The 19,710-nt window shown below is 39.2% G+C and overlaps 1 protein-coding gene and 1 long non-coding RNA gene across 8 annotated transcripts in view; one reads left to right on the top strand and one right to left on the bottom strand.

Annotated features, from left to right (window-relative positions):
* The window catches only part of TANC2 (tetratricopeptide repeat, ankyrin repeat and coiled-coil containing 2), a 381,836-nt gene that overhangs the window by 313,175 nt on the left and 48,951 nt on the right, over nucleotides 1-19,710 (top strand). For all 7 annotated transcript variants that reach the window (XM_049860883.1, XM_049860882.1, XM_049860884.1 and 4 more), the window contains 3 exons: nucleotides 440-548; nucleotides 15,919-16,041; nucleotides 16,801-17,037. In XM_049860883.1, coding sequence (XP_049716840.1) covers nucleotides 440-548; nucleotides 15,919-16,041; nucleotides 16,801-17,037 — 469 coding nt within the window. The remainder of the gene's footprint in view (nucleotides 1-439; nucleotides 549-15,918; nucleotides 16,042-16,800; nucleotides 17,038-19,710) is intronic.
* LOC126062889 (uncharacterized) lies at nucleotides 15,043-18,336 on the bottom strand. Its single transcript, XR_007514165.1, has 3 exons — nucleotides 17,855-18,336; nucleotides 15,522-15,636; nucleotides 15,043-15,398 (listed from the first exon to the last, which is right to left on the bottom strand). It is a non-coding gene; the product is annotated as an uncharacterized LOC126062889 (long non-coding RNA).

Genomic DNA, 19,710 nt, shown 5'->3' on the forward strand with positions numbered 1-19,710 from the left:
GTCTAGATGGAGAAAAAGACTTAGGAGCTGTCAGGATATAGGTGGTGGTGGAGGCTCTGAGGAACCAGAGAGGGAACAGAATAAGACCGAGAATGAGACCCTGGGGAACACTGTCACTTAAAGCATGAGTGAAATAAGAGGAGGTGACAGAGACTAAAAATGAAAATCTTTTAATGTCATCTGTGTGTGGGATGGTTGTAAGCTAACTCGAAGTGACATTTAGTGATATTCACACATGTGATTTGAGTAAAGGACTGGTAAAAGCTAAGAATATTGTAATATCCGTTATTTGCCCAGTAGCAGGTGTCCTTCCCCAAGAAACTGGTTAAATAAGACAGGCTTGCTGGAGGTATGACTGATCTAAACCGTCTTCCTGCCCAAAGCAAAATTGGTGGCATTAAAATTTCTAAAAATAACTCTCTTCTCTCTTTATTTGCAGGAGTGGTCACACATTACTTGCCTTCTGGTTTTCCCGCCAAGAGGGAAAGCTAAACCGACAGCAGACTATTGAACTGGGACATCACATCCTCAAAGCACACATTTTTAAGGTAGTTAGATAAATACTTTTGCCCTCCATCTCCAGCACACTTTCCTTAACACTGTGTATGTGAAACTACTGTTATTTCAGTGTAGTCTCTGCTTTCTGAAATTATTTTGCTGCGAAGTTGTTCTGTCTGAAATGTATGGCTCATTCCTCCCTAGGCCTTTAGAAAGAGCCACGTTTGCTGTCTCCAGTTTAAGGAGTTGCTAGACTTTTCAGGAAATATATATGTATAACCATTTAGGTAAGAAGCATATACACATAGGTATGTGTACACACCACGTGTGATCTGCCATGTCCTGAGGACAGCGATGTTGTTGCAGTTGGTTGCAGGTTTTACAATGTCTAAAACAAATCACTAAGAGCAGTTAACTCTCAATTTTCTTATAATTTTTTTAGCGAACATTTTAGTCTCTCTGGTGCTGTGATTTTCAAACTGTTTATCTGGAACCAACCATTTCTTCCGAATTCTTTTCCTGCTTCAGGTTTGGGAAATACAGATATCTTAAACAGTTCTCTGGGTCACACATCCCCCCACCTCCCCCCCCCAACAGGTGATACTATTAAAGATAAAACAATTCTCTTTACAGTGAAAGATGGCATTAAGGGTAACTCCCAAAGCCTTTTTTTTTTTTTTTTTTCCCAAAGCCTAGCAAACCCCTCCTGGTATATAAGCACACAGCCAAAGAAACCTATCCATCTCATGGGCAGAATTGAAGCCCCCACAGTGATAAGTTCTTTATTTGAATTATAATTGTTCTGTCTAACAAATCATTATATTAGAAATGATCTCCCCCAGTGACCTTACTCAGTGGGAGCAGAATGGGACTAAAATAACAGACATGATGTTTCATTCCAGTTTTAAACAGATTGAAGAGTGCACTGCTACTTCACAAACTCTAAGATCTTATCCTTCATTTCGATAGGAAAGTAACTTAAGTATTAACCTTCTAGCATCACCATCTGCCTAGGATCAGACGCAAAGATGAGATTGATGCCTGCCTTTGCTGCACCATAAAGTAAGCACCACAATAACATAAATGACATGAAGCTTCATTTGCCCAAGTATAACTATCCAGTACATGGAGACCTGCATTCAAACCATACACTCTTGTCATTAGGACAATTTTATCTTATGTTGGTGCAGACAACATGGTTGCTTGTGATAAGACTGGCTCCATGTGTGATTCAGACCATAAATACTCTGGTGTACAGCATATGGTGATGACATGACTTCAAGCCGAAGAATGAAGACTTGGACTGTGGTTTTCCTGCTGCTGCAGTGTACAGGGTCTTTTAAGTGCGCAGTGCTCCCTGGTGATACCCTTTGACTTCTCCTAGACTGCCAGAATTCTCGGTCCCCAGCACCTGACGGTCATAAAGGCACAGACAGACTTTATGGTTATATCCAGTTCCATTTGGAACTTCCAGTCAGCTGCAACATACACAATCTAATTTATATTTCTTCTCCATTAAATTTAAATTTCCCTTGTTTTATCTTCATTCATGAAAAATTACATATGATGTAATTAATTACTTTAAAAATATGAGAGGGTAAAAGGTCTATAATTCTGGATATTTGTCTGGCTATGAAGAAAGCCCTTTTAATTCTTTCTTCAAAATAGCTTTATTGAGGTATAATTTACATATCATAAAATTCACCCATTTCAAGTATACAAGGCAGTGACTTGTAGTATAGTTACAGAATTGTGCAACCATCAGCTCAGTCTAATTTCAGTACATTTCAATAACCCCAAAAATAAACCTCATGCCCATCTAAAGTCGATACCCCCCCACCCCCCAGCCCCTGGCAACCACTAATCCAATTCCCGTTTCTAGAGATTTGACTTTTCTGGACATTTTATATAAATGGAATCATACAATATGTGGCCTTTTGTATTTTGACTCTTTCATTTAGCATAATGTTTTTGGGGTTCTTCCACGTTGTAGCATGTATCAGTACTTCAGTCCTTTTTTATTGCCAAATAATATTCCATCGTGTGCCTATACCACATTTTCTTTATCCATTCACTATTCGATGGACATTTGGGTTGTTTCCACTTTTTGGCTATCGTGAATAATGCTGCTATGAACATTTGTTTACAGGTTTTTGTGTGGACATATGTCTTTAGTTCTCTTAGGTATATACCCAGGAGTGGAATTACTAGGTCGTATAGTAACTCTGTGTTTAACATTTTGAGGAACTGTAAAGCTGTTTTCCAAAGCAGCTGTACTGTTTTATATTCCCACTAGCAATGTATGTGGGTTCCAGCCTGACCAACACTTGTTCTTACTGTGTTTTTTATTATAGCTATCCTCGTGGGTGTGAACTGATATCTTATTGTGGTTTTGATTTGCATTTACCTAATGACTAATGATGTTGAGCACTTATAATCCTTTTACAATCCTCTAATTGACCTTTGGGTTTTAAAAGGGAACATATGTTTGTTAATCGTTAACAAGAGATGTTAATGTTGTTTGTAGTGTAAGGTGTTTCATTGGGATGGGTCTAGTTACTGGAAGGAGTTGGGAGTGTTGTTGTGGTTAGTTCCCTAAGTGCTGCTTCTAAAATGTTGCTTTGGTTGGTCAGTCCTATAACATTTCTTACCAGAACAGAGCTATTGGCCGGGGTAAAAAAGTAGGCATCTGGAGGGTGTAAGAAAGATCCTTTGACATCAGTCAAAAGGCATGGATTCAAGTACAGACTCTGCCTCTTAACTCTGCTGTTAATAGCTTGAAAGCAGCCACAGAGAGTTGAGAAATGAACAGGTATGGCTGTATTCCAATAAGACTTGATTTATGAAAACAGGCAACGGGCTGGATTTGCCAACCCCTTGTCTACAGTGAAGGAGTCCTGGTGATGCAGTGGTTAAAGCATTCAGCTGCTAACGGAAAGGTCGATGGTTTGAACCCCCCAGCCACTCCGTGGGAGAAAGCTGTGGCAGTCTGCTTCCATAAAGATGTACAGTCTGGTTAGTTTTTGCCATGATATTAAGACACCTGTGCCATAGCTAATATTCTAAAATGAGATTACCCTTGTTCCTTCATGCTTTCTCTGTTTTCTTTAAGTGTTGAAAAATCCTACATATGGGAAAACAGCACTGTAAATTTAAATTCTAACATATCTAAGGAAGGGACTCCATCCTCATTTATCTTTGGCAGAAAAAGTGTCCTTTCTCGCCTGAGCAATAGTTACAGATACTGAACAGACACTTTTCTAGTTATCTGAACTTAAAGTTCCCTTTAAGAAACCATCAGTTCAGAATTTAATTATGAGTTATTTTTGGCTACATCATAGCTGGTAATTGGATCACATTTATCCGTCTTCACCTTTGTTAACCCACTAAAAATCCACTGCCGTCGAGTCGATTCTGACTCATAGCAACCCTATAGGACAGAGTAGAACTGCCCGATAGAGTTTCCAAGGAGCACCTGGCGGATTCAGACTGCCGACCTCTCGGTTAGCAGCCGTAGCACTTAACTAGTATGCCACCAGGGTTTCCCCTTTGTTGAGCAGAGTTTAATTAAATCAAAACGCTTTTCTCCCATACCTCACAGGAACAAAGGGTCAACCCTACCATGCAGAAGAAATCAGTAGAGCAAGTCCATAGTAAAAATAAAGCTCCAGATTCTAGAGTCTAGCTCTGTATTTCAGGTATATTTTCTGTGTATTTACTCCAACTTCACTGGGGCTCCCACTACTGGGTTGTGGTCCGTTTACTGAACCATTTAATTGAAGTTCATTTGCTAAGATATATTGTGGGACCCTGGTGGTGCAGTGGCTAAGCTTTCAGCTACTAACCAAAAGGTCATCAGTTCTAATCCACCAGCCACTCCTTGAAAACCCTAGGGGACGGTTTTACTCTGTCCTATAGGGTTGTTATGAGTCAGAGTCGCCTCAATCATAACTACTTAGTGATGTGTTTGCTTCAGTTTTTACATTTGCATATGAATTGATAAAACTAGTTAGAGAGTTTGTGATTGATGTCCTTGTTATTGGCAACCCTGGGTGGTGCAAACAGTTAAGCGGTAACTACTAACCGAAAGATTGGCAGTTAAACCCACCCAGAGGTGCCTTGGAAGAAAGGCCTGGTGATCTGCTTCCAAAATGTCACAGCCATGAAAACTCTATGGAGCGCAGTTCTACTCTGCAACACATGGAGTTGCCATGAGTTGGAATTGATTCAGTGGCAACCGGTCCTTTTTACTAGCACAAATGAAAAGGAATTCTGAAATAATAATGAACAATCAGATGATGTGCTTGTTGGTCTTTCTTACTCTTTTCAGTGCACCCAGCTCTTGGTGCCTAGATAGGACAGAGCTCAGCCTCCTCAAGTTTAAAGAGAATATGGATAATGTGGAAATTTTAGCTATTTTCAAGTAACGGTGGAAGATAAAAGTGAGAATAGAGGTGGGGCCAAGATGGCGGAGTAGTCAGACGCTTCCAGCAAACACTCTTACAACAAAGACCTGAAAAAAACAAGTGAAACAATTATATTTATGTTAAGCTAGAAGCCCTGAACATCAAAGGCAAAGTGAGAAAATGGACTGAGCAGCAGGGGAAGGGAAAGATAGTTCAGAAGCAGAGAGGAGTTGCCAGACCTGAATTGCGGGGAACCCGCAGGCACCATTCCCAGAGTGACTGCGCCAGGCCGATGGTAGTGTTTGGCCACAGTTTCCTCAGGGAGAAATAGCCAGCCACAGAGCCTACTCCCATCCCTGGAACCAGAGAATAATGGCGCTCTCGGCAAAAGCTAAGTACTTGCATATATTTTACGGCGCCCTCAACCCCCAAGCTGGCCTCACTGGCTGTTAATTTCTCTGGCCCTGAGATAGGACTGCTGAGCATCCTGAGCCATTCTCCCAAACTTGGAGAAGGAAAAAATTCACAACTGGGGAGAAGGATAATCTGTCAGCTTTATTAACCTGGGGAACTCAGGACAGGAGCATCTCCTGTCCGGGCATAAATGGTCCATGGACTTTGAATACCTTTACCCTCTGCGTGGACCTGTGTGGGCCTGTTTTAGGAGAATAGGTCCTTGTTGGCAGACTGCAACCGTTTTAGCTGCATGTTGGAGAGGTGGGTGTTTGATGTTTGACACTGCTTTGCCTGTTAAACAGGGTCCTCACCTACCCACATCAGGGGCTTAAGGTCTGGTGGCTCCACTCAGGTCACCCAGCCACCCGCGACCGGAGTCCAAGGAAAACTGGTGCCTCCCAGTCCTTACAACCAAAAGCATTGGGTGCCCATGGTCCATCTGCAGAACCCACCCACCTGCGCACTTTAGGGAACAGGGATGCGCTTTCCTCAGAGTTACTCAGGAGATGGTTGTCAGCCCCCTGCCTTGTTCAGAGCGTGACCCCCTTCTGCAACTGGATTCCAGTACCTACACCAATCACCCCTGCCCCTCTAAGACTGTAGGACAGTGCCTGTACCACACACTTGATGACCAGCTACCTGGACACCTGAGCTGAATTCATACAAGAAAAGTGAATGGACTCCTAGGCAGATATACCTGATAACAGCTGTAGCCATCTGGTGACAGGATGTTAGAGCTTCAAAGGTAAAAATAATCAAGCTGTCTCATTCAAGCAATCTATTTGGGCATATCAAAACAAAACAAAGCAAGAAGCTAGGATACAGTAAGCAAACATAAAATAAACTAATAACTTATAGATGGTTCGGAGACAACAGTCAATATCAAATCACATAAAGAAGCAGACTATGATTACTTCCACAAGCTCTCAAAACAAAGAATGAAGGGATCTTCTGAATTAAGGTACATTCCTGGAATTACCGGATGCAGAATATAAAAGATTAATATACGGAACTCTTCAAGACACCAGGAACAAGATTAGGAAGGCGATCAGGCAATACACAGAACAAGCCAAGGAACACACAGATAAAACAGTTGAAGAAATTTAAAAAGTTGTTCAAGAACATAATGAAAAATTTAATAAGCTGCAAGAATCCACAGACAGCAATCAGAAATTCAGAAGATTAACAATAAAAATACAGAGTTAGACAACTCAATAGAAAGTCAGAGAACCAGAACTGAGCAAGTGGGAGACAGAATTGGTGAGATTGAAGATAAAGCACTTGGCACCAATATATTTGAAGAAAAATCAGATAAAATAATTTTAAAAAAAGAATTATGTGGGACTCTATCAAGGGAAATAACCTACGAGTGACTAGAGTACCAGAACAGGAAGGGATAACAGCAAATACAGAGAGAATTGTTTAAGATTTTTTGGCAGAAAACTTCCTGATATTGTAAAAGATGAGAAGATATCTATCCAAGATGTTCATCAAACTCCACATAAGGTAGATTTTAAAAGGAGGTCACCAAGACATACTATAATCAAACTTGCCAAAACCGAAGATAAAAAGAGAATTTTAAGAGCAGCTAGAGATAAACAAAAAGTCACCTACAAAGGAGAGTCAATAAGAATAAGCTCAGACTACTCAGCAGAAACCATGCAGGCAGGAAGGCAATGGAATGACTTATATAAAAGCATTGAACGAAAAAAATTGCCAGCCAAGAATTATATATCTAGCAAAACAGTCTCTTAAATATGAAGGCAAAACTAGGACATTTCCAGATAAACAGAAGTTTAGGGGTTTCATAAAAACCAGACAAAACTACAAGAAATACTAAAGGGAGTTCTTTGGTTAGAAAATCAGTAATATCAAATATCAACCCAAGACTAGTACACTGGATGGAGCAATCAGATGTCAACGTAAATAGGGAAATCACAAAAATAAATCAAGATAAAAAAAATGCTAAAACAGGGAAACAGCGATGTCATTATGTAAAAGAAGGCAACATTAAAACAATAAAGAGGGACTAAGAAATGTAGTCATAGATCTTTCATATGGAGAGGAAGACAAGGCGATATAAAGAAATCGAAGTTAGGTTTAAACTTAGAAAAATAGTGGTAAATATGAAGGTAACCACAAAGGAGATTAACAACCCTACTCATCAAAATGAAATACAAGAAAAAAATAGAGACTCAGCAGAAACAAAATGAACAACAAGGAATTTGAGGAAAGGACAATATGTAAAGATAATCTGCTCAGCACATAGAATTAAGTAGGAAAAAGAAACTGTCAACAACACACCAAAAAAAGACATCAAAATGATAGCACTAATTCATACCTATCCATCATTGGGATGAATGTAAATGGATTAATGCACCAACAAAGAGACATAGAGTGGCAGAATGGATTAAAAAACACCATCTGTCTATATGCTGCCTGCAAGAGACACGCCTTAGACTTAGAGACACAAGCAAACTAAAACTCAAAGGATGGAAAAAAAATGTATCAAGCAAACAACAGTCAAAATAGAGCAGGAGTGGCAATATTAATTTCTGACAAAATACACTTTAAATCCACCACAAAGGATAAGGAAGGACAGTATATTAATGATTAAAGGGGCAATATACCAGGAGGATATAACCATATTAAATATTAAATATCAAAAGGCCATACCTTTTGAGACTGAGGCAGCTTGGCTTCTTGTGTTCTTGTCAGGGCTGCAAGATACATAAGACAAACTCTAATGGCATTGAAAAGTGAGATAGACAGCTCCACAATTATAGTAGAAGACTTCAACACACCACTTTCGGTGAAGGACAGAACATCCAGAAAGAAGCTCGATAAAGACACGGAAGATCTAAATGCCACGATCAACCAACTTGACCTCATAGACATATACAGAGCATTCCACCCAACAGCAGCCAACCATACTTTGTTTTCTAGTGCACACAGAACATTATCTAGAATAGACCCCATATTAGGTCATAAAGCAAGCCTTAGCAGAATCCAAAACATCGAAATATTACAAAGCATCTTCTCTGACCATAAAGCCATAAAAGTAGAAATCAATAACAGTAAAAACAAGGAAAAGAAATCAAACAATTGGAAACTGAACAATACCCTGCTCAAAAAAGGCTGGGTTATAGAAGACATGAAGAACAGAATAAAGAAATTCATAGAATCCAATGAGAATGAAAACACTTCCTATCAGAACCTTTGGGACACAGCTAAAGCAGTGCTCAGAGGTCAATTTATATCCATAAATGCACACATACAAAAAAAAAGAAAGGTCCAAAATCAAAGAATTATCCCTACAACATGAACAAATAGATCAACAAAAGAAACCCTCAGGCACCAGAAGAAAGCAAATAATAAAATTTAGAGCAGAATTAAATGAAATAGGGAACAGAAAAACAATTGAAAGAGTTAACAAGACCAAAAGCTGGTTCTTGGAAAAAATTAACAAAATCGATAAACCATTGGCCAAACTGATAAATGAAAAACAGGAGAGGAAGCAAATAACCCAAATAAGAAATGAGATGGACAATATTACAACAGACCCAACTGAAATTAAAAGAATCATATCAGATTACTACAAAAAACTGTACTCTAACAAATTTGAAAACCTACAAGAAATAGATGAATTCCTAGAACACACTACCTACCTAAGCTAACACAAACAGAGGTAAAAAACAGAGGTAGAGCAACTAAATAGACCCATAAGAAAAGAAGAGATTGAAAAGGTAATCAAAAAACTCCCAACAAAAAAAAAGCCGTGGCCTGGATGGCTTCACTGCAGAGTTCTACCAAGCTTTCAGAGAAGAGTTAACACTACTACTACTAAAGGTATTTCAGAGCGTAGAAAAGGGCAGAATACTCCCATTTTATGAAGCCAGCATATCCCTGATACCAAAACCAGGTAAAGACACCACAAAAAAAAAATTACAGACCCATATGGCAGTGGGTTTTTTTATGCCTCGTGAACTTAGATGCAGAAATCCTCAACAAAATTCTAGCCAGTAGAATTCAACAACATATCAAAAAAAGAATTCACCATGACCAAGTAGGATTCATAGCAGGTATGCAGGGATGGTTTAACATTAGAAAACAATTAATGTGATCCATTGTATGAATAAAACAAAAGATAAGAACTACCTGATCTTATCAATTGATGCAAAAAAGGCATTTGACAAAGTTCAACACTGATTCAAGATAAAAAACTCTCAGCAAAATAGGAATAGAAGGAAAATTCTTCAACATAATAAAGGGCATTTATACAAAGCCAACAGCCAGCATCATCCTAAACAGAGAGAGTCTGAAAGCATTCCCACTGAGATCGGGAACCAGACAAGGATGCCCTTTATCACCGCTCTTACTCAACTTTGTGCTGGAGGTCCTAGCCAGAGCAATTAGGCTAGATGAAGAAATAAAGGACATCCAGATTGGTAAGGAAGAAGTAAAAACATCTCTATTTGCAGATGACATGATTTTATACACAGAAAACCCTAAGGAATCCTCATGAAAACTACTGACACTAATAGAAGAGTTCAGCAGAGTATCAGAATACAAAATAAACATACAAAAAACAGCTAGATTCCTCTGCACCAACAAAAACAACATTGAAGAGGAAATCACCAAATCAGTACCATTTACGGTAGCCCCCAAGAAGATAAAATACTTAGGAATAAATCTTACCAGAGACACGAAAGACCTATACTAAGAAAACTACAAGACACTACTGCAAGAAACCAAGAGAGACCTATATAAAGGAAAAACATACCTTGCTCTTGGATAGGAAGACTCAACATTGTAAAAATGTCTGTTCTACCAAAAGCGAACTGTAGATACAATGCAATTCCAATCCAGATTCCAATGACATTTTTTAATTAGATGGAGAAACAGATCACCAACTTCATATGGAAGGGAAAGAGGCCCCAGATAAGTAAAGCATTACTGAAAAAGAATAACAAAGTGGGAGGCCTCACTCTACCTGATTTTAGAAGCTAATATACCGCCACAGTAGTCAAAACAGCCTGGACATGGTACAACAACAGATACATAGACAAAGGCCCAAAGTCAGTTAAATGGGGAAAAGACAGTCTCTTTAACAAATGGTGCTGGCATAACTGGATATCCATCTGCAAAAAAAAAGAAACAAGACCCATACCTCACACCATGCACAAAAACTAACTCAAAATGGATCAAAGACCTAAATATAAAATCTAAAATGATAAAGGTCATGGAAGAAAAAATAGGGACAATGCCAGGAGCCCTAATACATGGCATAAACAGTATACAAAACATTACTAACAATGCACAAACACCAGAAGAGAAACTAGATAACTGGGAGCTCTTAAAAATCAAACACCTATGCTCATCCAAAGACATCACCAAAAGAGTAAAAAGATTACCTACAGACTAGGAAAAAGTTTTTAGCTTTGGCATTTCCAATCAGCGTCTGATCTCTAAAAATCTACATGTTAAAAACTCAACTGCAAAAAGACAACCCAATTAAAAAATGGGCAAAGGATATGAACAGGCACTTCACTAAAGACATTCAGGTAGCTAACAGATAACATGAGGAAATGCTTATGATCATTAGCCATTAGAGAAATGTAAATCAAAACTACAATGAGAGTCCATCTCACTCCAACAAGGCTGGCATTAATCCAAAAAACACAAAATAATAAATGTTGGAGAGGTTTTGGAGAGACTGGAACACCTATACACTGCTGATGGGAATGTAATATGGTACAACCACTTTGGAAATCGATTTGGCGCTTCCTTAAAATAACTAGAAATAGAATTACTGTTACGATCCAGCAATCCCACTCCTTGGAATATATCCTAGAGAAATAAGAGCTTTTACATGAACAGATATATGCACACCCATGTTCACTGCAGCACTTTTTACAATAGCAAAAAGATGGAAGCAACCAAGGTGCCCATCAATGGATGAATGGATAAATAAATTATGATATATTCACGTAATGGAATATTACACATCGACAAAGAACAGTGATGAATCTGTGAAACATTTCATAACATGGAGGAATCTGGAAGGCATAATGCTGAGTGAAATTAGTCAGTTGCAAAAGGGCAAATATTGTATGAGACCACTATTATAAGAACTCAAAAAATAGTTTAAACAGAGATGGAAATATTCTTTGATGATTACGAGAGTGGGGAGGGAAGGAGGGAAAGGGGTTTTCACTAATTAGATAGTAGATAAGAACTGTTTTAGGTGAAGGGAATGACAATACACAGTACAGGTCAGCATAACTGGACTAAACCAAAAGCAAAGAAGTTGCCTGAATAAACTGAACTCTTCCAAGGCCAGCATAACAGGGGCAGGGGTTTGGGGACCATGGTTTCAGGCGACATCTAAGTCAATTGGCATAATAAAATCTATTAAGAAAACATTCTGCATCCCACTTTGGGGAGTGGCATTGGGGGTCTTAAATGCTAGCAAGTGGCCATCTAAGATGCATCAACTGGTCTCAACCCACCTGGAGCAGAGGAGCATGAAGAACACCAAAGACACAAGGTAACTGTGGGCCCAGGAGGCAGAAGGGGCCACATAAACCAGAGACTGCATCATCCTGAGACCAGAAAAACTAGATGGTGCCCGGCTACACCCGATGACTACCCTGACTGGGAACACAACAGAGAACCCCTGAGGGAGCAGGAGAGCAGTGGGATGCAGACCTCAAATTTTCATTAAAAACAGACCGAACTTAATGGTCTGATTGAGACTAGAAGGATCCCGAAGTCATGGTCCCCAGACCTTCTGTTAGCCCAAGACAGGAACTATTTGCAAAGCCAACTCTTCAGACAGGGATTGGACTGGACTAAAAAAAAAATGATACTGATGAAGAGTTAGTTTCTTGGATCAAGGAGACACATGGGACTATGTGGGCAGCTCTTGTCTGGAGGGGAGACGAGAGGGCAGAGGGGATAAGAAGCTGCCTGAATGGACATGAAAAATAGATAGTGGAGGGAAGGAGTGTGCTATCTCATCAAGGGGAGAGCAACTAGGAGTATATAGCAAGGTGTATATAAATTTTTGTATGAGAGACTGACTTGATTTGTAAACTTTCACCTAAAGCCCACAACTAGGAGTATATAGCAAGGTGTATATAAAATTTTTGTATGAGAGACTGACTTGATTTGTAAACTTTCACTTAAAGCCCAATAAAAATTAAAAAAAAAGAATAATCTCCTTGGGGTGTGGGGCACTAAAACTAGATTCTTTTTCAGCCTCCCAGCATTACATTGTGTTTCTGGGTACTCTAAGGTCTGCTTTGCCAGGATTTAGCCCAGCCTTTTTGATTTAAAATTAGAATTAGGATGGAACAAAAGAATGAGTGCAAGTAATTGGCATCATCCTTCCTCATTTTGTCATGCCGTAGATTTGATGTTGTATAGACACAGGCAGCCACTTTGACAAAGCCACGTCAAATGGCACAGAATATAAAAGCATCCACTTCTATAAATATATCCTACAGATACACTTGCACAAGTGTGTAAAGATTGTTGTACAAGGATGATTACTGAAACAGTTGTAATAGTGAAGGGAAAGAAACAGACTACTACCTAAATATCCATCTCTAGGGGGCCACCATGAGTCTGAATCAACTCAACAGAAACTGGATTGGTGGGTTGGTTGATTGGTCGGTTGGCTGGTTGCTTGGTAGGTAGGTAGGTGTAAGAGACCTGCTTAAATAAATTATGACAAAAACTCATTGCCGGTGAGTCAATTCCAACTCAAATTATAATATGTCTGTATAATGGACTACTGTGTCTTTCTTGAATGCATCAAAAGTATGTGTATAGATAATGGAATATATCCACAATATTTTCTTTAAAGAACTAATAGAAGAGTATCTAATTATTCCATTTGTATTTTTAAGCCAGTATGTGGACCTATTTGGATCCCAATTCAAATCAAAATTTTTTACTTCTTTTTTTTTTGAGAATCAAACAAATTTGAATACTGTCCAGATATTTGATATTATGGAATCCTGGTTATTTTTAGGTATGATAATGATGTTATGCCATGTTTAAAATAGAGCTTATCTTTTAGAGGCACTTACTGAAATAGTCGGAGCCCTGGTGGCACAGTGGTTAGGAGCTACAGCTGCTAATCAGAAGATTGGCAGTTCGAATCCACTAGCCTCTCCTTGGAAACCCTGTGGGGCAGTTCTGCTCTGTCCTGTAGGGTCGCTATGAGTCAGAATCGACTCAACAGCAATGGGTTTGTTTGTTTTTGTACTGAAATAGTTAAATATTAAATAATAAGATGTCTGGGATTTACTTCAAAATAATCCAGTATAAAATAAGTTTGGCCATGATATGATAATTGTTGAAGTAAGAGGATGGGTACATGAGGGGTTTATTAAACTATTCTCTCTAGTTTTGTATATAGGTTTGAAATTATCCATAATAAAAAAGAATGTTTAATAAAATAAATTTTATATTGCTTATATACACTATTGTATATCTATTATTTATATACACTATTTGCATAAGCATAGAAAATGTCTTAAATGATAAATACCAATGTTTTCATAGTAGCTGCCTCTTAGGATTGAGATGAGGGTTGAAGGTACTTTTATTTTTAACATCATGCTATTTTATTTGATTTTTATTATACATTATATTTCATAATTTTGAAAACCTAAATATAGAATCTTTTTTAAAACGCCAAGATATATATACATACAGCCAGAACGCTCTTTGGAAGCAACGATGGTGAGACTTCACCTCACGTACTTTGGGCGTGTTATTGGGAGGCACCAGTCCCTGGAGAAGGATTGCATGCTTGGTAAAATAGAGGGTCAGCAAAAAAGAGGAAGACCCTCAATGAGATGAATTGATGTAGCAGCTGCAACAGCAGGCTCAGGCATAACAACGATTGTGAAGATGGCACAGAACTGGCCAGTGTTTTGTTCTTTTGTACATAGATCGATATGAGCCAGAGCCAACCTGATGGCACCTAACAACAACATAACGTTAGGTATCTTTGAACTGCTCTGCCCAACCCTGGGTTCGTTTTCAACTGTAGAGATCAGGAATAGGGAAAGGAGCTGCTTTGAACATGGCTGGGAAATAAAATTTTTAATCTGAAAGTTTCATGCTTTAATTTTTGATTACATCAAAATATCTCCACAGCAAGAAAAGAGAAAAAAAAGAAATGCCTGTCAGAAAAGACCTTTACAAAACGTTCCTATATCCAGCCTTCCCGTAGCATTTTTTTTCTTTCAGCTTTCCATCTCGTGTGGAATTCCCTCTACATGAAGTTTTTTCTTAACTGACTTTAGAGAGCCCTGGGCCTGCTGTGGGAAGACCATGACCAAAATAATTTGAGATTTTATTGGATTGTTACTCATAATTTACGTGTAGTATTCCTCCTTTGTAGGTAACTCTCCCCTAACATGTGAAATAAATATATCTTGCTGATTGGGACATAAGTAGTATTCTAGGCTGGAACAACCTACCATTCAAGGAACAAAGCAATCAGAGGTAGCATGTTTTTAAGAATACCTTCACAGATCCAGTTATTAAGCCCCAAACTTTGTTGTTAATATCTCCTTGCCCTCAAAATTTCCAGCTTAGCTCGCCTGACCCAGTTATTGTCAGATAGTGAGATGATTGCCAGAGAAACAATTGACCATCCAGAAAATTAAAAAACAGGTTATTCCAGCTTCTTTTAGGAGAAGCACACATGAAAGGGGCAAACATTAGTACATGCTGTGGCAGCTATCCAGAGAGACTTGGAGAAATTTTGTTGCTGATGACAAGTCTATGTTGTTGTTTTTCATGGCCAGATGAATAGATGTGATCACTTAGGGATGTGTCAGCCAGGGTGAGGAGTAGTAGCAAACCTGAAAAATCTCAATGATTTAACACAACAAAGATTTATTTCTCACCTACATTACAGTCCAGTACAGATCGTTCTTAGGTCAACTCCTTCCATGTCATTCTGAAATCTATAGGAGCTCAGAATCCTCCACTGGATCCTCTGCAACTAGCCTGCAATCAAGAGGAATAACAGCACATGGGGAAAAACACAGTGGTTTTGGGACTCAAGCCTGGGCATGACTTGAATTACTTCTGCCCATATTTTATTAGCTGGAATTTAGTCACATGGCCCACCTGTAAGGGAAGCTGGGAAATGTAGTTTTCCCAAATGCTCAGAAGAAAATGGAGATCAGTGATCACATTGCATTGTCTCTGCCACAGTGTGTATTTTAGTAACTGGAATTTAAGGCTAAAAGAAAAGGTATACAAAAACATTACATCCAAATATAGCAGAAAAAAAGATATTAAATAGATTCTTTGTTAGAGTTTGCTAAGATGAAACAATTCAAATCAGGTTGTTCCTACAGACTAGTCTTTTTCCCCATCAGTGCATAGGCCTTGCTGGGAATGAACATTGTTAGGGTGACAATCTACTCTCACTAGTACCAAAAACCTAAAGACCACCAAGTTACTACTTGTGGTACATTTTAGCTGGGCTAGGAATTTAATTGTCTCTATATTTCTTTTTCAGGGTTTAAGTAAAAAAGTTGGTGTATCATCCTCCATCCTCCAAGGTCTCTGGATCTCCTATAGCACGGAAGGGCTTTCCATGGCATTGGCATCTTTACGAAATCTCTACACTCCAAATATAAAGGTAAACACGTATAAATTCCAGATGGATTAAAGGATTAACTGTGTAAAATAAAATTTGAAGCACATTTAAGTGGCTGTTTAATTGATCTTTTCTTGCCTTAGACTGTCTTCTGTTAATTTTATTGATAATTTAATATATTTTAAATGACTGCATTTTGTTCAATGAATTGATGACCAAACCTATTTATCCTTCTTCCATCTACAAACTGCCTCTGATGTACAGGATCAGGCCCTGCTGGTTCTAGGGGGTAAATTGATCCCAGCCAACCTTCGTTTTGCTAGGAGCTTTTCTGACCAAGAGTTTGCTTTATAGAGACTATGTTCAGCACTGTAGTATGTGTGGCACTTGCTGTAGTTACTGAGCAGTTTATGTAAATGAGTCATTTGGCATCCCCTTTTTTTAAAAAAATTTATTTTTTAGTTTTGGCGCAGTATTTAAGAGCTTGGCTGCTAATCAGAAGGTCAGCAGTTTGAATCCACCAGCAGCTCCTTGGAAACCCTATGGGGCGGTTCTACTCTGACCTATAAAGTTGCTATCAGTCAGAATCAATTCGATGGCAGTGGGTTTGGTTTGATTTTGTTTCCGTTTTGGTTTCAAGAGCAAGATATTGAAAAAGGAACAAATGAAGTTTATAAAATAAAGCAGTTACTACATGCTACTAGGGACTGTTGTGGGATTTCATTGCATATAAAAAATGACTAAAAGGATGTGACTAATGTTGGAAGTGATTCTTATTTCTATTTATTTACTTTTTTCTAGGTCAGCCGATTGCTGATTTTAGGAGGTGCCAACATTAATTACCGGACTGAGGTTTTAAATAATGCCCCAATTTTATGTGTCCAGTCTCATCTTGGTTACACAGAAATGGTGGCCCTCCTGTTGGAGTTTGGTGCCAATGTGGATGCCTCTTCCGAAAGTGGCCTGACTCCTCTGGGGTATGCTGCAGCAGCAGGATACCTGAGTATCGTTGTGCTGCTGTGCAAGAAACGGGCCAAGGTAATGGCTGCCCAACTCTGCTGCTTTCCTCATCTTCCCTTTTTTCTTTCTTCTTGAGGTAGAGTCTATCTTATCCCCCCGTTAACCTCATGAGTCTAGGAAGTATATATCAAGTCCTATTAGGGAACAGATTGAGGGGAGTACTGGCTCTGTATACATCCCAATGTTGACGTACTTACAGTGCTGCCCTTGCCAGCACACACTGCGTCTGGATGCATTTCTAAAGCTTTTGACTGACACTTAGGAAACTGCAGTAATCAGCAACCATAAAAAGTCCCTACTTAACCAGGAAACTCTCTACTGAACTCAGAAGAAACCCCCTTCTAACAAAGAGGAAAGGGAAGTAGGGGAGTGGGGAGTCTGCAATGGAAGGTCCGAACTGAATGGTGCCAGCAGACGCTAAGCCTTTCATGTGTAGAGAAGAAAAGCTAGCCATGGAGATTAGAACAGAGACCAGACCCTCTCATCCTGTTCTCTGAAGACCACCACCCTAGATGTATGGAGAGAAGATGACTCTCCCTATTTATACTCAACTGACCGAAGGCACCTAGAAGTGTTTCCATTCGTACATTCCAGTTCTCTGAAAGTGTTTCCAGAATGTGTGTTTGCTTTATAGTACCTCAAGAACCACTGCTACAAAAGACTTAATTTCAAAATATCGGTGAAAAGAAAAATGCTAGTCTCACAAATGCATGTCTGGAGAATATTACAGCTTCATAGTATTTTGCTTCAGTCTTAAAAACAAGAATTTTGGTGCTTTCGCAGTGAAATATAAATGATATGTAAGACCTCATCCTGAGGTGTCCAGTGCACTTACCAGGGAAGAAAGTGGGACTCCTGAGACTCCTTTGGGAACTGGGAACTGGGACTCCCAGTGAAACTCCAGAGCTTTAGATGTTCACTGTGACACAGTGATGGTCCACCTATAAAATCCCATTCATTTGAATGACACTTCTAGAAAAGAATACCTTTTCAAATAATCTCTACCCTTCTCAAGACCATATCATATCACTGCTGCTCTCCCTGTATTACAAAGATTGAGTTCATCTCAATGTGCCTCTATCACAAAACTCTGTTAAATCCTACCTGTACTCCCCTTTCGGAAACCCTGGTGGCGTAGTGGTTAAGTGCTACAGCTGCTAACCAAAGGGTTAGCAGTTTGAATCCACCAGGCGCTCCTCAGAAACTCTATGGGGAAGTTCTCCTCCGTCCTGTAGGGTCGCTAGGAGTCAGAATCGACTCGATGGCACTGGGTTTTTTGGTTTGTACTCCCCTTTACTTCCACCTCAGAGAAGAAAGTGTTTACCTTCCTTTCCAAAACTATTGTCCTAATCCACCTATACTCTTAATCCCAGTATGATGCACATTTTCTCACATTTCCTTTCATTCTTTCCCTAAACTCACACTACCTTTTTTCTCAGTTTCTACAAACCTATGAACGTCTTCCCTAACCTGAAAAAGAAAATTCCCTCTCACCTGCTAACTGGAAGCTATCATTCCATCTTTTCCCTCCTGGGTCCACCAAACCTAAGGGTCATCTCTGCTTTTTCTGCTTCCTTACTACTCCTTAACCATTGGCAGTCTAGCTTCTATAAGAGAAAGCAGGCAAGTCATTAAAATCACAGGGTTTGGAATCAAACACAACTGGGTCTAGTCCTGCATCCACACTTCATTCACTTATTAGTCATTTACCCTCTCTCAATCTCAGTTTTTCCATCTGTAAAAAGGATTCATAGGATTAAGTGTGAGGATTAAAAGACAAAGTCTTTTGTAAAGGAAAGTGTCTAATAAAAAGTATCCTTTAAAAAAAAAAAAACCTGGCATTCAACTGAAGCTAGCCTCTCAGAAGTCACGACTGCCAATCACCAAATTAAAGCAGCTTTTTCTTGTTCCTCACCCCTCTGACCCTCTCTGTAGTGTTAGCAATATTGACCACAACACTTCTCAAAACTTTTCATATTGTCCGAGTCCTCCTCCTACCGTCCTAGTTGCTCTACTCTCCTCCTTTTCTTAATACCCTTCTCTTAATATGACTATTTCACTAAGATTTTGTCCTCTGGTCTCCTCCACCCCCCATTCGCTCTCCCATGGCTTCAGCATTGACACAGGCTTTGGGATCAAACACAGCTGTGTCCTGGTTTTCCTCCTGTCTACATTTGTATGGCTCTTACCTCTAAATTGCTAACCCCTAAAGTTTTTTCTGAGCTCTAGTTCACATTCGTAACTGCCTCCTGGACAGTTCTGCCCAGATGCCTCACTGGTGCATTTATCTTTCTAAAATGGCTCATCATTTTTACTCTGTAACTACCTTTCTTCAATCTACTAGTGCAGCCTCCATTTTTCTCAAAACTAGGGAATCTTCACCCTTCCAAATCTATTTAGTAGCCAACTCTTGTCAGTTTTATGTTCAGTATAGCTTCATCTTTGTCCCAACTGCCACCATCCTCCCAAATTATTCTAGGTATCTTCTTGTATAACAAACCCCTTTTCAGATTCTAATCTTATCTAATCATCCTGGTTGTATATTCCAATCAATTTCAGACTGCAGAAGCTGATAAAAATCTTCAGTTTCTCCATCTTTGGCCTTAGTGGTTGGTGCGTAAATTTGGGTAATAGTCATATTAACTGGTCTTTCTTGTAAGCATGTGGATATTAGCCTATCACTGACAGCAT

Source organism: Elephas maximus, chromosome 19, assembly GCF_024166365.1.
Source record: "Elephas maximus indicus isolate mEleMax1 chromosome 19, mEleMax1 primary haplotype, whole genome shotgun sequence".
NCBI lineage: Eukaryota > Metazoa > Chordata > Mammalia > Proboscidea > Elephantidae > Elephas > Elephas maximus.